Source organism: Megascapheus bottae, chromosome 3, assembly GCF_031878675.1.
Source record: "Megascapheus bottae isolate mThoBot1 chromosome 3, mThoBot2.hap1, whole genome shotgun sequence".
Lineage (NCBI taxonomy): Eukaryota > Metazoa > Chordata > Mammalia > Rodentia > Geomyidae > Megascapheus > Megascapheus bottae.
Genome location: NC_143511.1, coordinates 72,192,076 through 72,206,875, shown reverse-complemented (window position 1 = coordinate 72,206,875; position 14,800 = coordinate 72,192,076). Strand labels below are relative to the sequence as shown.

At 42.7% G+C, this 14,800-nt stretch overlaps 1 protein-coding gene across 3 annotated transcripts in view; it reads left to right on the top strand.

The window, feature by feature from the left end:
- The window catches only part of Ptgr1 (prostaglandin reductase 1), a 29,293-nt gene that overhangs the window by 6,963 nt on the left and 7,530 nt on the right, over positions 1-14,800 (top strand). The window contains exons 2-8 of one of the 3 annotated variants that reach the window (XM_090330427.1): positions 1,608-1,724; positions 6,379-6,493; positions 8,950-8,995; positions 9,136-9,192; positions 12,427-12,594; positions 13,189-13,306; positions 14,058-14,213. In XM_090330427.1, the coding sequence (XP_090186553.1) occupies positions 6,388-6,493; positions 8,950-8,995; positions 9,136-9,192; positions 12,427-12,594; positions 13,189-13,306; positions 14,058-14,213 (651 nt within the window). In that variant the 5' untranslated portion in view covers positions 1,608-1,724; positions 6,379-6,387. Of the gene's footprint in view, positions 1-1,607; positions 1,725-3,479; positions 3,553-6,378; positions 6,494-8,949; positions 8,996-9,135; positions 9,193-12,426; positions 12,595-13,188; positions 13,307-14,057; positions 14,214-14,800 lie in introns of those variants that run through there. The other 2 variants (XM_090330428.1, XM_090330429.1) reach the window with 2 other exon arrangements.

Genomic DNA, 14,800 nt, shown 5'->3' with positions numbered 1-14,800 from the left:
AGCTTCTGTGAATCAGCTAACTTGCATGTGAAAGTACCTTGCTCCCTGACTATGGTTTTTGCCTGCCGTACTAGGGGTCAGGGCTGCCCTTTGTTCTAAGACTTCCTTGGGAGTCCAGGACAGGACAGTCCCCAGCGGTCTAATGAAACTCCTTTATCCTCTTTACTTGTGCCTCTGTGGACTTCTTGACTCTCAGGATATTTCATTCAGTCCCACTCATGGGGGGAAAGCCCCCACCTCAGCCGACTTTTTTCTGTATTTGTCTTAGTCTTGATTCTCTTGTTGTATTTAGTCTTGTATCTCTGTGGAGAGATTAAAAGATAGATTAAAGGAAGAGACATGGGAAACAGTTGTAACAAGTGTGTAAATGTGATACTGCACTTGTGAGAGATAGTTACAAGCCAAGCCATCAAGTCTGCCCAGAAAATCCTAGCCTTATTGGAAAAATGTGGTTACTAAAAGTTGTCACCCTGGAAAAATTACCCAGAGACCACTGCCTTAACAAATGCTTGAAACCAGTGAGGTGCCAGCATAAAATCCTGTCTGCCTCATTGTCTGGCCATTTGTCTACAAAGACTTTTCCTTTGCAACTCACCTTTCCCCTTTACTAAATACTCTGTGAAAAGATACATGTATTTACTTTGTAAATATGCTGTTCCCTGCTACATTTTCACCTATGTTTTAAATTATTAAAACAATTTAAGGCAATTCTAATTCTATCATCCCAGCTATATCTAGTAGTTGACATTCTACCCTCCTTTCTTTATCTCTGCACTTAAAGAACTCATAGGAATTTATTTTATGGGTTAACATGTTTGTTATTGTTAATTATATCAGTGCTAATACTTCAATATTTATGTTGATATTTAAATTGTCTTAGATTTGGCTAATGTAATCTCCTTTAAGGTTACATATGCATCTTTTCTACATGACCGTATTTCTTTTTAACCTCATGATATTTTTCAGACATTACTTCTTCATACACTTTCTTGCTTCCTTTTTTTTTTTTTTGCCAGTCCTGGGCTTGAGCTCAGGGCCTGAGCACTGTCCTTGGACTTTCTCAAGGCTAGAGCTCTACCACTTGAGCCTCAGCACCACTTCCGGCTTTTTTCTATGTATGTGGTACCAAGGAATCGAACCCGGGTCTTCATGCATGCTAGGCAAGCACTTTAACCACTAGGCCAAACTCCCGGCCCTTCTTGCTTCCTTTTATTTAAAAAAATTTTAATCTTCTATCTGGCAAATATCATGTAACCCTTCTATTAATTACAATAAAAATATATGAAAAAAATTTTAAAGGATGTTCTAAGCCAGGCACTGATGGCTCATGCCTATAATCCTAGCTACTCAGGAGGCTGAGATCTGAGACTCACTGAAGCCAGCCCTGGCAGGAAGGTCTGTAATACTCTCATGTCTTATTATCCAGCAAAGAGCTGGAGGTAAGTGATGTTAGCCTTGAGCACAAAAGCTGAAGGACAGGGTCCGGGCCCTGAGTTCAAGCCCCAGGACCAGCAAAAGAGAGAGAGAGAGAAAGAGAGGGAAAGGGAGGGAGGGAGGAAAAGATATTCAAGTTCTTCACCTTTCCATGCCACAACCCCAAACTCCAGCCATCCTGAGGCAGCAAGAAGCCCAGTGACAGCATCATGAGCCATTAGAGGAGTCCTGGATGAGAGAGTGATGGCTGAGACACTCAGAGGACCTGTGTGTCTGAAGTAACAGCACTGGTAAGTAATGTTCCCTCACTCAACTCTGCTACTGACAAGCATGTCTAAGCTATTTTACCTCTCAGTTTCCCCATGGCTCCAACGAAGGTAATAATGCAGTGACACGTATTTCCTGGCTACTAGGAGGACTAGAAAGGCTAGATGCCAGTGCTAGCCATCTCCTGCCAGACTCACAGTTGGTGCCATATGAGCCACCTCTCCTGTGTGCAAGGGAAGCAGTTAGCCTCCCATGCCAACTGAGGGCACCTTGGGGGTGTGAGAAGAGCATTACAGAAGTTTCCCAAACCTTCCCGACGCACTCACCAGGGCAGGGACAGGCATGCCTGCTTTCCACACGCATTGCCATACACAAGCAAGAGCCGTTCTGATCAAAAACACATCAGCATTTCTTGTTTGTCTTTTATGCTATACCCATCTTTATTATTTGATGTGAAACATTTCTTTTGTGGTGCAATTTTGTTGTCTTTATATGAAATGTTCTCTCAGGTAGCTGAGTCAGAGCTCACTGAGAGCTAAGGTTAGATGACTGAAGTGGGGTTATTTTTTTTCCCCTGAGAGTAAAGCAAAGGAAATCTTTTTCTGTGAACCTTTGTTCCATATTCTAACTCCATGTGTCGTTATGTTATCAGCCATGACTTAGCTTGACTACCATGACTTAGGATTCACTGCAATTATTATAGCTGATTCAGGATGATTGCCCAAGATCCTGTGTATAATGCTATAGCATATTTGTGAAATTACATAAATATTCTTTAATGGTATAAGGGACCAAACCCAAGGCCATGCACATCCTCACCAAGCACTCCATTCGGAGCCATATCCCACGCCCATGATGGTTCTAGCTTTTCCTGACTTCCCATTTCAAGGCCCTCTCTGCCCTTTATGCCAGCCTGCTATTCTTCTTTACAGAGACTATTCACACTTGCATTTTATTAACTGCTCTAATATCTAACAGCCCCAAAACATATTTTTCTCATGTTTGATGTACCTAAAATAAGTGATGTTCACAGTAGGGCTTCATTAAGTGGGTGTATACTACTCTAAGCACTAGGTATTGTGTGTGTGTGTGTGTGTGTGTGTGTGTGTGTGTGTGTGTGTGTGCGCGCGCGCGCACGCGCGCGCTGTACAGGGACTTGAATCTAAGGCCACATGTTCTTTTTTTTTGCCAGTCCTGGGGCTTGAACTCAGGGCCTGGGCACTGTCCTTGGGCACATTTTGCTCAAGGCTAGTGCTCTGCCTCTTGAGCCGCAGAGCCACTTTCAGCTTTTTCTGAGTATGTGGTACCAAGGAATCAAACCCATGCATGCTAGGCAAGCACTCTACCACTAGGCTACGCTCTCCGCCCCTTCATATTTTTTTGTTTTTGTTTTTGTTTTGTCAGGGCTTGAACTCTTGGGTCTGGGCGTTGTCCCTGAACTTTAGAACTCAAGGTTACCAGCCCTACCCTTTAGCCATAGCACCACTTCAAGTTTTGTAATGATTAATTGTAGATAAGGTCTCATGGACTTTAGTGCCCGGGCTGGCTTTGAACCTGGATCCTTAGATCTCAGCCTCCTGAGTAGTTAAGATTACAGGCTTGAGCCACTGCGCCCGGCTATATTATTCTTTAAAAAAAGAGATGTTTTAATTTTATTCGTGAGCACATGCACACACGCCTATCAGATCCTGGGCCACACCTAGACCCTGGCCTGCAGCCACTCCCAATCCTGCAGACCCAGCTCCGCCCCGGAAACCCCGCCCTCCCCGCACACTAGACGTCCCCGTCCGGGCCCGGGGCGGCGCAGTCCACGCAGCGGCGCACTCCACGCGGGGCAGCCTCGGGGACTCAGTAAGTAGCCGTCTTCCCTCCGACCTGGAGCAGAGGGATACCCTGCAGGCTGGGGGGGTAGGGGGGCCTGCTGCGGGGGCAGAGCTGCTTGCTGCGGAGGGGCCGCCCGGCCTCTGGTACGGGAGAGGAGACGGGGTGGGAATCCAGGGACGGTGCCCGAGCAGCACCGGGCAGCCTGAACCGCCTTCTTGATGTCCACCCCGGAGCCCAAAACGGACCTTGGTTCCCGCAGAAGCAGTAGAGCGGCGGCGCCACCCAGTGGCCTCCGTGCGTCCCTGCGGCTGCTTGAGGAAGGAGGAGTGGCTTTCCGGAGGGCGGGAGCAAGAGGGTGTCCAGACCGGCCTTTGGTTCTTTGTGTTTGACTTTTTCTGAGGATCTACTTAATGAGGCGAGAAACTGGAAATCTTTGCACATCCAGTTCAGTGCTGTAGAGAAACAATAGCCTAGAGGTGCCTAGGAAGAACTTAACGTGCTGGTTTACATTGCCCCATACCTTGGGGTGTGCGTGTGCGTGTGTGCGTGTGTGGTGAGGAGATCCTCACACCTAAGTTTCCTCATCTATATATTAGCAATGATAAGATGCCTATAGTTTAGGGAAATCATAGATATGAAATACTTATTAGGAAAATGGAGGAGAATGGACAAGGAATAGCCTGGACTTGATCACCAACAGGGAAGGACAGGAACAGTAACAGGCACAGACCTTCCTGCGGGATTAGAGGTTGCGCAAGGGACACAGCCTTTTGAGGTGAGTTTATATAGGGCTTAACAAAGAAGCAGAAAAAAAATTTTTTTAAATGGGCTATGGTCTCTTGGGAGCCCAGGGCGGTGTCCTTGGTGAGGCCCACAGTGGAATGCTCCATCTGAGGTGAGGGGCTATAGCCTCCTGGAGACGGAGGGGTGTGTCCTTGGCCTGGCCCAGACAGGCATGCTGTCAAGCCTGTTCTGTGTGCCTGGTATCTTGCTTGACCTGAGAAGATGAAGCAGGAATCAACCCTTCACTTATCCCAGAATCTGAAAGAGTTTCTAGATCAGTGTTGCTGACTTTAAGGCAAGACCTAAATCTCTGAAACCACTATGGGAAAACACTTCGAGTTTCAAGCGTGAACACTAACTTTCTGGCTTGAACTTTATGAAATAGATCAGGAAATAATAGGAAGGATTGACTGGTGGGGTTGCTCTGCACAGACATCACAAAGGGAAAAGGTAACTTCAAAGTGAGGGAATACCAGCTATTCAACTGACAGAAAATTAATATTCAGAACATAAAAGGAATTCAAAATTTAACGAAAAAATGACAACCAGTAAGTAAAGAAATAATAATAATTCTGAAAAGAAATACAAATGGCCAATAATCATATGAAAAAAATTTTCAACATCTCTAACCATCAGGGAAATGCAAATCAAAATAGTCCTGAGATTCTATCTTAACTCAGTCAGAATAGCTGTCATCTCAAGTACAAAAAGTAAAGAAAGACCAGGAGTTTGGCCTAGCAGTAGAGTGCTTGTCTCACATTCGCAAAGACCCAGGTTCCATTCCTTGATAGGACATACATAGAAAGAAGGTAGAAGTAGTGCTGTGGCTCAAGTGGTAGAGCTCTAGCCTTGAGAAAGCCCAAGGACAGTGCTTAGGTCTTGAGTTCAAGCCCCAGGATTGAAAAGAAAAAAGTGAAGGATGCTTTGAGAATGGAAGAGGGGGGGAGTAACCCTTGTACACCATTGATGAGAATGTAAATTAGTCCAGCCATGATGGAAATAACTACGAAGGTTCTCTCATGAAATGAAAAGTAGAACTACCATAGAATCTATGTAATGTACAATAAGGATATCCATACAACTATGCTTACTATGGAACTATGAATAACAGCCGGTTATGGAATCAACATAGATGTCCTTCAATAGATGACTGCATAAGGAAAATGCAATAAAAGGAAAGTTATGGGTATATAGTGAAATTATACATATGAAATGCATAATTAACACAGCACGGAGAATATAGTGAATAATCTGGGTGTCAGTGGCTCACCCCTGTAATTCTTGCTGTTCAAAAGGCTGAGATCTGAAGATCACAGTTCTAAGCCAGCTCAGGCAGGAAAGTCCATGAGATTCTTTTTTTTTTTTTTTTTTTTTGCCATTTTTGGGCCTGAGAAAGCCCAAGGACTGCTCAGCTCCTGAGTTCAAGCTCAGGACTGGCAAAAAAAAAAAAAAAAAAAAAAACCTCCAAAAGTGGCATAATGGCTCAAGTAATAGATTTCTAGCCTTGAGCAAAGGGAGTCCAGGTACAATGCCCTGGTCCAGAGTTCAAGTCCCAGGACCAGGGGGGAAAAATGTATATATGTGTGTGTGTGTGTGTGTGTGTGTGTGTGTGTGTGTGTGTGTGTGTGTGTGTGTGTGTGTGTATATATATATATAATATAAAATCAGCCATAAAAAAAAAAACAACAAAATCATGGCATTTGGAGGAAAATTGGTGCAACTAGAGATCATCAGGTTGAGTGAAATAAGCTAGACCTCTAAAGACAAATATAACATGTTTTCTCATATGTGGAATCTGTGTGTGTGTGTGTGTGAATGAGGGGAGAAAAGGAAGGGTATATAGATATATATGCATATATCTATGTATCTCAAATATATAATCAAAACATCATGAATATCATTGTGTATATAGATATGTGAACTTATCACAATGAAACCATTACTTTATATAATTAATATGTACTCTTAAAATGGATATGGTGGGTGTTAGATGTTACTGTAGCAGTGTTATGTTCTCTGGGCTCAGTGCAGGGTCAGGGGCTGTGTACTCACACATCTGCTGTGTTCTAGGCACTCAGGATGGTGCAGGCTAAGAGCTGGACACTGAAGAAGTACTTCGAAGGTCACCCTACAAATAGTAACTTTGAACTGAAGACTACTGAGCTACCACCCTTACAAAATGGAGGTATGTTGTGCTCAGGACTTCAGAGTTGAGATTATTTCATCTAGCCTATGTTGTCTTAACAAATCACCCCAAACCTGATTACTTCACACAAGTATTTATTCATAATTCTAAGGGTTGGTAGTTTAGTCTGGGTTCTTCTGAGTAATTATGTAGGCCTTATCTGGGCCAAATTGTTATTTTTAGAATAGGGTTGTCCCAGGTTGTATTGGTTCATGCTGTAATCCTAGATACTCTGGAGGCTGGGATTGGAAGGATCACAGTTCAAAAACAGGCTGGGCAGAAAATTCAAGAGATCCCATCTCAGCCAATAGCTGGATAAGGTGGTTCCTGACTGTCATACCAGCTGTGCAGGGGAAGTGTAAATAAGAGGACTATGGTCCAGGCTTATAAATGCATGGCCCCATCCCCCAAATAGCTAAAGCAAAAAGGATCAAGTGGCAAAGTTAGCAATCTCATTTAAATCATGATGGTCCACCCAGACTTGGGATCAAAATTCCAGAAGATGTATGCATGAGGTTCACTGAAGCAAAGTGCATGTTTTTTTTTTTTTTGTCATAAACTAGAATTGGTAAGGAAAGCCTGTGGGAGTACTGTAACAAGGTGGTTACAATATGTGGCTCCTCAAGTAGTATCTTAGCTAGGACTTACGAAAAATGGCTGACAGTATCAAACGAAGTAAATCATATAAAGCAATTGAAGTGACGTTACTCTTATTTATTTATTTATTTATTTATTTGCCAGTCCTGGGGCTTGAGCTCAGGGCCTGAGTACTGTCCTTGGACCTTCTCAAAGCTAGCACTCTACCACTTGAGTCACAGTGCCACTTCTTGCTTTTTTTTTTTTTTTCCTATGTATGTAGTACCAACGAACCGAACCCAGGTCTTTGTGCATGCTAGGCAAGCACTCTACCACTAGGCCAAACTCTTGGCCCCTATCTTACTCTTTTTTTTTTTTTTTAAACCAGTCCTGGGGCTTGAACTCAGGGCTTGAACACTGTCCTTAGGCTCTCTCAAGGCAAGAGCTCTACCACTTGAGCCACAGCACCATTTCTGGCTGTTTTTGAGGAATTGAACCCGGGTCTTCGTGCATGCTAGGCAAGCACTCTACCACCAAGCCTAACTCCCAGCCCCTCTTTTTCTTAAAACCACTCCTGGGGCTTGAACTTAGAACCTGGGCACTGTCCATGAGCTTTCTCATGGCTAGCACTCTACCACTTGAGCCACAGCACCACTTACGGCTTTTTCTGTGTATGTGGTACTGAGTTGAATCCAGGGCTTTATGCATACTAGGCAAGCACTCTACCATGAGGCCACAGTCCCAGACCTATTCTTATTCTTATCATTATTAACTGGACTGGGCCAAATGTGAGAGCTTTTCTCTCTCCCTCTCTCCCTCTCTCCTTCTTTCCCTCTCCCTCTCCCCCGCCCCCTCCTTCTCTCTCTCCTTTTCCCCTCCTCCTTCTTCCTCTCCTCCTCCTCCCCCTCCCCCTCCCTCTCTCTGGTACTCATTATTGAACACTTCAATTGATTATTGGGTTTTCTTGCTCATGGCACTGCTCTACAACTGAGCCACATCTCTAGTATAGCATTTAGCTAGTTAAGTGAAGTTAGAGTCTCTCAGACTCTTCTGACCTGGCTGGCTTTGAACTGTAGTCTTTCAAGTCTCAGCTGCTGCTGCTGCTTCTGCTGCTATTGCTGTTTCTACTGCTATTGCTTCTTCCTTCCTCCTTCTCCTCCTCCTCCTTCTTATCATGGGGCTTGAACTCTGGGCCTAGGTGTTATCCCTGAGCTCTTCAGCTCAAGGCTACTGCTTTAACCCTTGAGCCACAGTGCCACTTCCAAGTCTCAGCTTCTTGAGTAGCTAGGATTACAGGCATAAGTCACTGACACCTCTCCCCTCTCTCTCTCTCTCTCTCTCTCTCTCTCTTTCTCTCTTACACACACACACACACACACACACACTAATTGTACAGTGTGGTTGAGTTTTATTCTGATATTTATATCCAAGAATACAAAATACTTTAATCATATTTTATACTGTCTTCCTCTTCCCATCCCATCCCATTTTTTAATCCTTCTTGCAATTTTTTAGGGAGGGGATTACTTTAATGGGGCTTAAACTTGGGGCCTTGGCATGGTCTCTTAGCTTTTTCACTCAAGGCTAGCATATAAACATTTAAAACAATCTTTCATTAAAGAAAGGAAGCTTTTGAACTCCCCTCCTATCCTGTCTCCTGAGAGCCCTTCTTGTCTTCTCTCTTCCATCCAAGGATAGAGGAAGGGCTGTGGAGTAGCTGACGGTTAGAGTGAATGTCTAGCATGCACAAGGTCCTGGGTTTGCTCTCTAAGCCCTGGGTGTCAGGGAGGGAGGGATGATAGTGCTGAGAGACTTTAGTTAGAATCCAAAATAGCACAGACAGTAGTTTCTAATTGCTCATGGAATGCTTTGTTTTGCAGAGGTCCTGCTTGAAGCCTTGTTCCTCTCTGTGGATCCTTACATGAGGTATTGTTTCCCTCCTAAAAGTTCCTGTGCCTTAAGTGGAAGTTCTGATACTCACCTTCTCAAGTAGCCAAGTGAATTTGTAGCACTAACACAGCTTTTCCAAGATGCTCTTAATGCTAAGAATGGATTTTTTTTTCCAGAGTGGCATCCAAAAGATTGAAGGAGGGCGACATGATGATGGGAGAGCAGGTGGCCAGGTAATCATTTGTGTTGATAACAAGACTTGTAACATGCAGCCCCCTTCACTTCCTGCTGAGTATCGTCTCTGTCCAATGCTTCTAAAGTCCTTTACCCTGGACAGTCCACTCACTCTTTGATCCTGGAGGCAACTGGGAAATCCAGCCCCACTTCCTGACTAATTGAAAGGGAGGAAAAAAGGACGGTGGGTTGTTCAGACTTGTGTTATTGTGACCAATACCTAAGAGAAGCAGCATCAAGGGAGGAATTGTTAGCCAGGGACTAGTGGCTCACAGCTGTAATAGGATTACTCAGGAAACTGAGATCTGAAGGTTGTGGTTTGAAGCCAGCCCAGGCAGGAAAGTCTCTTATTTCCTATTACTCACCAAGAAGCCCCAAGTGGAACTGTAGCTCAAGTGATGCTAGCACTAATCTTGAGTGAATAAAGCTAAAGGACAGTGCCCACACAGAAGTGTGAGGAGCTGGCAGAGTATAATCCTAGTTACTTGAGAGGTAGAAATCATGGTTTAAGGCTAGCTTAAGCAAAAAGTTCATAAATGTCCATCTCGACAAATAGCTGTTGTATCTGCCATTCTGGTTATATGGGAAGTATAAATAGAACGGTTATCATCCATGCAAAAATAGGAGATCGTATTCTAAAAATAACTAAAGCCAAACAACACAAAACAAAAAACAAACAAACAACAGTCTAGGGGGGCATAGCTCCAGTGGTACAGCCACTGAAAGAGTGAACCCCTGCCACTACCAAAAGAAAGAAAGATGGTATGAGTACCTGTTCCCATCACTAGAACAAAAGCACCTGCTTCTTTTGACCTGTGAGCACTTATCAAATTTGGCAATCTCAGATGAATAAACTGTTGACCTTTCTCTGAGTTAATAATCAATTTTCTGGTCAATTATGTTTATATCCTGTGACCTTTTCCTTCATGACTTTCCATCTTTGATTTGCAAATGCTTTTTGAATGTTAAGGATGGCGAATGTTTGAATCTTTAATGATCTTTCTCCAGTGCCCAAACATTGGTTAAAATTTTCAAGTAGTGATGGTTGCCTGCGTGTAATCCTAGCCCTTGAGAGGAGAGGCGGAGGCGGGGACTAAGACGGGATGATCATGAATTTGAGGTCAGCCTGGCCTATGTACTGAGGCCCTGTCTTACTGAGACCCTGTCTCCAAAACAAAACACCAAAAGGAAATAAAAAAGTTTAGTCATTTAGTATTTATGTTGTAATAAGGAGTGATGTTAAAGTCTAAATGACTTTCTTTTTTTAAATTTTTTTTTATATTTTTTTTATTGTAATTTATAAAAGGGCTAAATGACTTTCATAGTACTTTTTTTTTTTTGCCAGTCCTGGGGCTTAAACTCGGGGCCTAAGTTCTATTCTTGGGCTGTTTTTTAAATTTTATTTATGTATTATATATTATATTATATATATATTTTTTTTTTTTTTGGTGAGTCATGGGGCTTGAACTCTGGGCCTGGGTGCTGCCCCTAAGCTTTTCAGCTCAAGGCTACCTCCCAACCCCTTGAGCCACAGCCCTACTCCCCTTTTCTAGTGATTAATTGGAGGTAAGAGTCTCACAGTGTTAGTGCCCATGCTGGCTTTGAACCAAAGCCAGATCTCAGCCTCCTGAGTAGCTAGGACTAAAGATATGAGCCACCACTCACGGCCCTTGGGCTTTCTTAAGGCTAGTGCTCTACCAGTAGAGATACAGCACCACTTCTGGCCTTTTTTTTTTTTTGTATGTATATGGTACCAAGAAATAGAACCCAGGTCTTCGTGAATGCTAGACAAGCACTGTACCACTAAGCCATACTCCCAGCCCTCTATTTTGATTTTTACTGGGATTTCAGGAACTTATAAACTCACTGAGAGAAAACTGGTATCTTCCTGGTCCTTCTCCCCAAGTGCTAGATTTACTCCCCACATACACATTTACATCACTGTAAGTGTGTGTGTGTGTGTGTGTGTGTGTGTGTGTGTGTATTTTAATAATCAAAGAAACAAATATGTATTTGTTTGTTAAATTGGCAAAGACTGCTGGTTTTGGAGATGATGTGATGATATGCTCATTCAAAGAGTTTCTACAACCTTCTAGAAAGGAGCTTGGCACAATGCACAGCAAGAGTACAAAAGTGTGTGTTTTATCTAGTAATGATAAAGGTATAAGAAGACAGTAATTTCATACTCAATTTTAATGGAAGTGTGATTTGTATTAGGAAAGATAATAGAAATAATCAAATGATAGGAGGATCATTAAATTTAGAAGGTTGTAAAACTCTGCAATGTTAGAGGGATTCTTACTCACATGGAAAAAAGAATTAATTGTATAGACTCGTATAACATTGAGAGAAAAAAAGATTATAATTGTTTATTGATTTTATTTTACTTGAGTTAAACTAGTTTTCTTTGCTTGCATTTTTTTTTTTTTTTTTCCGGTTGTGGGTATTGAATTCTCGCCTAGGCATTATCTCTGAGCTCTTCAGCTCAAGGTACCGACCGCCCTATCCCTTGAGCCACAGCGCCACTTCTGGTTTTCTAATTGGAGATAAGAGTCTCACAAGACTTTAATAACTGGGCTGGCTTTGAACCTCAATACTCAGATCTCAGCCTCCTGAGTAGCTAGGATTACAGGGGTGAGCCACCTTGCCCTGCTAATATTACTATTTTGTTGTTGTTGTTGTTTTGCTAGTCCTAGGGTTTGAACTCAGTGGGCACTGTCCTTGGACACATTTTGCTCAAAGATAGCACCCTGCCACTTGAGCCACAGCACCACTTCCAGCTTTTTCTGAGTATGTGATACCAAGGAATCGAACCTAGGGCTTTGTGCATGCTATTCAAGCACTCTACCACTAGGCTACACTCCCAACCACAATTTTTTTTTAAAATTTTGCATGCTGAGGTTTGAACCTAAGACCTGAAGCATTGTAGGCAAGAGCTCTACCACTGAATTAAATTCCTAACCTGATACTTTCATTTTATTTATTTTAAATCTTCCTTTCTTTTTTACTTTCTTTTTTGTCAATCACAGATCTTGGGAACTAGTCACTTTGAGTCACAGCTGCACTTCCAGTTTTCTGGTGTTTAATTGGAAATAAGAGTCTCATGTATGCTCTTGGGCTGGCTGGCTTTGAATTGCAATCCTCAGGTCTTAGCCTCCTAAGCAGCTAGGATTAAAGTCTTGACCTATTAGTGCCTGGCAAGTCACAGATCTATGATATGCTTTATCTTTCAGAGTTGTGGAAAGTAAAAACTCAGCTTTTCCAACAGGAACTATTGTACTGACCTTCTCTGGCTGGACAACACATTCCATTTCTGATGGAAAAAAATTACAAAAGCTGCCAACAGATTGGCCAGATACATTACCCCTGTCTTTGGCTCTGGGCACAGTGGGCATGCCAGGGTGAGTTTCTTTGATATACATGATATACATGTTTAAATACATGATACACTGGTTTTCTGAAAATGGTTTGTTTGAAACTTGGTCAAGAAGAGGCTTGAGACATTATGGGTCTAAGAAAAGATGGCAGGACTAAGAAGGAAAGAACATCAACCTAGGGGCCGGGAGTTTGGCCTAGTGGTTAAAGTGCTTGCCTACCATGCATGAAGACCCGGGTTTGATTCCTCGGTACCACATACATAGAAAAAAGCCGGAAGTGGAGCTGAGGCTCAAGTGGTAGAGCTCTAGCCTTGAGAAAGTCCAAGGACAGTGCTCAGACCCTGAGCTCAAGCCCGGGACTGGCAAAAAAAAAAAAAGAACATCAACCTAAGAGTTCATCAGTGGATCAATGCATAAAAAAGGGTGGTTACAACTATATGATACACATCATATACACAATAGAATACATATATACACATGTGAACATACACATATGTACATATGTATGAGATGGATAGATAGATAGCCTTGGCTAGAGAGGGCAGGAGTGAAAGAGAGAGTGGAGAGGAGAGGGAAAACAAACAAATATACTTATAAATGCTTATTTTCTTCCTTTAGTCTAACTGCCTACTTTGGCCTACTGGAAATCTGTGGTGCAAAGAGTGGAGAAACAGTGATGGTTAATGCAGCAGCAGGTGCAGTGGGCTCTGTTGTGGGGCAGATAGCTAAGCTCAAGGTAATTTGGATTGAAATCTCAGGGTTTCCTTTTTCTCCTCTCTATCAGTAAGGCAGTCCCACGGGCTAATAGAAGGTAAATGTGCTATAACATTCTTGATCTTGAGCTGTGTGGATTTAAGTTTTCCTCCAGTAACGTTTATGTGAGACCCACAGTATGCAGTGGAAATGAACCAGTGAGCACAATGCACTTCCCTGGCCTCCAGGACTTTGCAGCCTAGTAAGAGGGGATTCGTTAGAGGCTAGAGATTGAGAAATGAGGGAAGAAAACTGTAGCAAAGATAAGCTAGTAACATTGCAGGTTCGGAGAGGAATGGCCTCCATCTAGAGTAGTGAGTTTGTAAGCACTTTCATATTTCTTTTTGTTGCTGTATCTTTATGCCTGCGCCTGAACATAGGGCCTAGGCAGTGTTCCTTAGCGTTTTGCTCAAATCTGGAGATCTTCCACTTGAACCATAGTCCCATTTCCAATTTTTTTGCTGGTTAATAGGATGTAAGAGTCTCACAGATTTTTCTACCCAGGCTAGCTTTGAACTGAGATCTTCAGATCTCAGCCTCCTGAGCAGCTGGGATTACAGGCATGGGCTACCAACATCCTGCTTAAGTTGTTATTGCTAATTATTTTGTCCCAGTGATTGACAGTTGGATGATGTAAGGTTTGTTCTTGGGGAGTCTGCCCTTGGATATTATGGGAATAGAAGTTGACCCAGGCTTCTGGCTCATTAATTGCTTCTATTTCTCTCCTCATTTAGGGGTGCACAGTTGTTGGATCAGCGGGTTCTGATGAAAAAGTTGCCTATCTGAAAAAGATTGGAATTGATGTTGCTTTTAACTATAAGACAGAAGAATCTCTGGAGCAAGCTTTGAAAAAAGCCTCTCCGGATGGGTACGATTGTTATTTTGATAATGTAAGTATAAACTGGATCTATCTGATGTATTAATAGAGCATTATGTAAAGGATTTTATTTCATACTTCTGAAGTTCGCATTTAGAATATTTGAAGAATATACATATGAAGTTTATTTTTTCTTGGTTGGTTGGTTGGTTGGTTGGTGGGTTGGTTACAGAGCTTGAACTCTGGGCCTGGGTACTGTTGCTGAGCAGTTTTTTCATCAAAGCTAGCACTCTGCGCCTTGGAGCCACAGCACCACTTCTAGTTTTCTGGTGGTTAATGGAGATGAGTCTCACAGAATTTCCTTTCTGGGCTGACTGCAGACCACGATCCTGCCTTCTCAGCCTTCTGAGTAGCTAGGATTACAGGTGTGAACCACCAGTGCCCAGCACACGTGACTTTTTAGAAAAGGATTTGTGAAATAGAATTTACACATTACATATTTCATTCACTTAAACTGTAGAGTTCTGGGTGGAAGGTATAGCTCAGTCATGGATTACTTGTCTACCCCGCACATGCATGAGGCCTAGTTCAATGCCCAGCATGGCAAAAAAGAAATAAATTAAAAAAAAATTAAATCTTAAATTCCCAGACACTCACTGA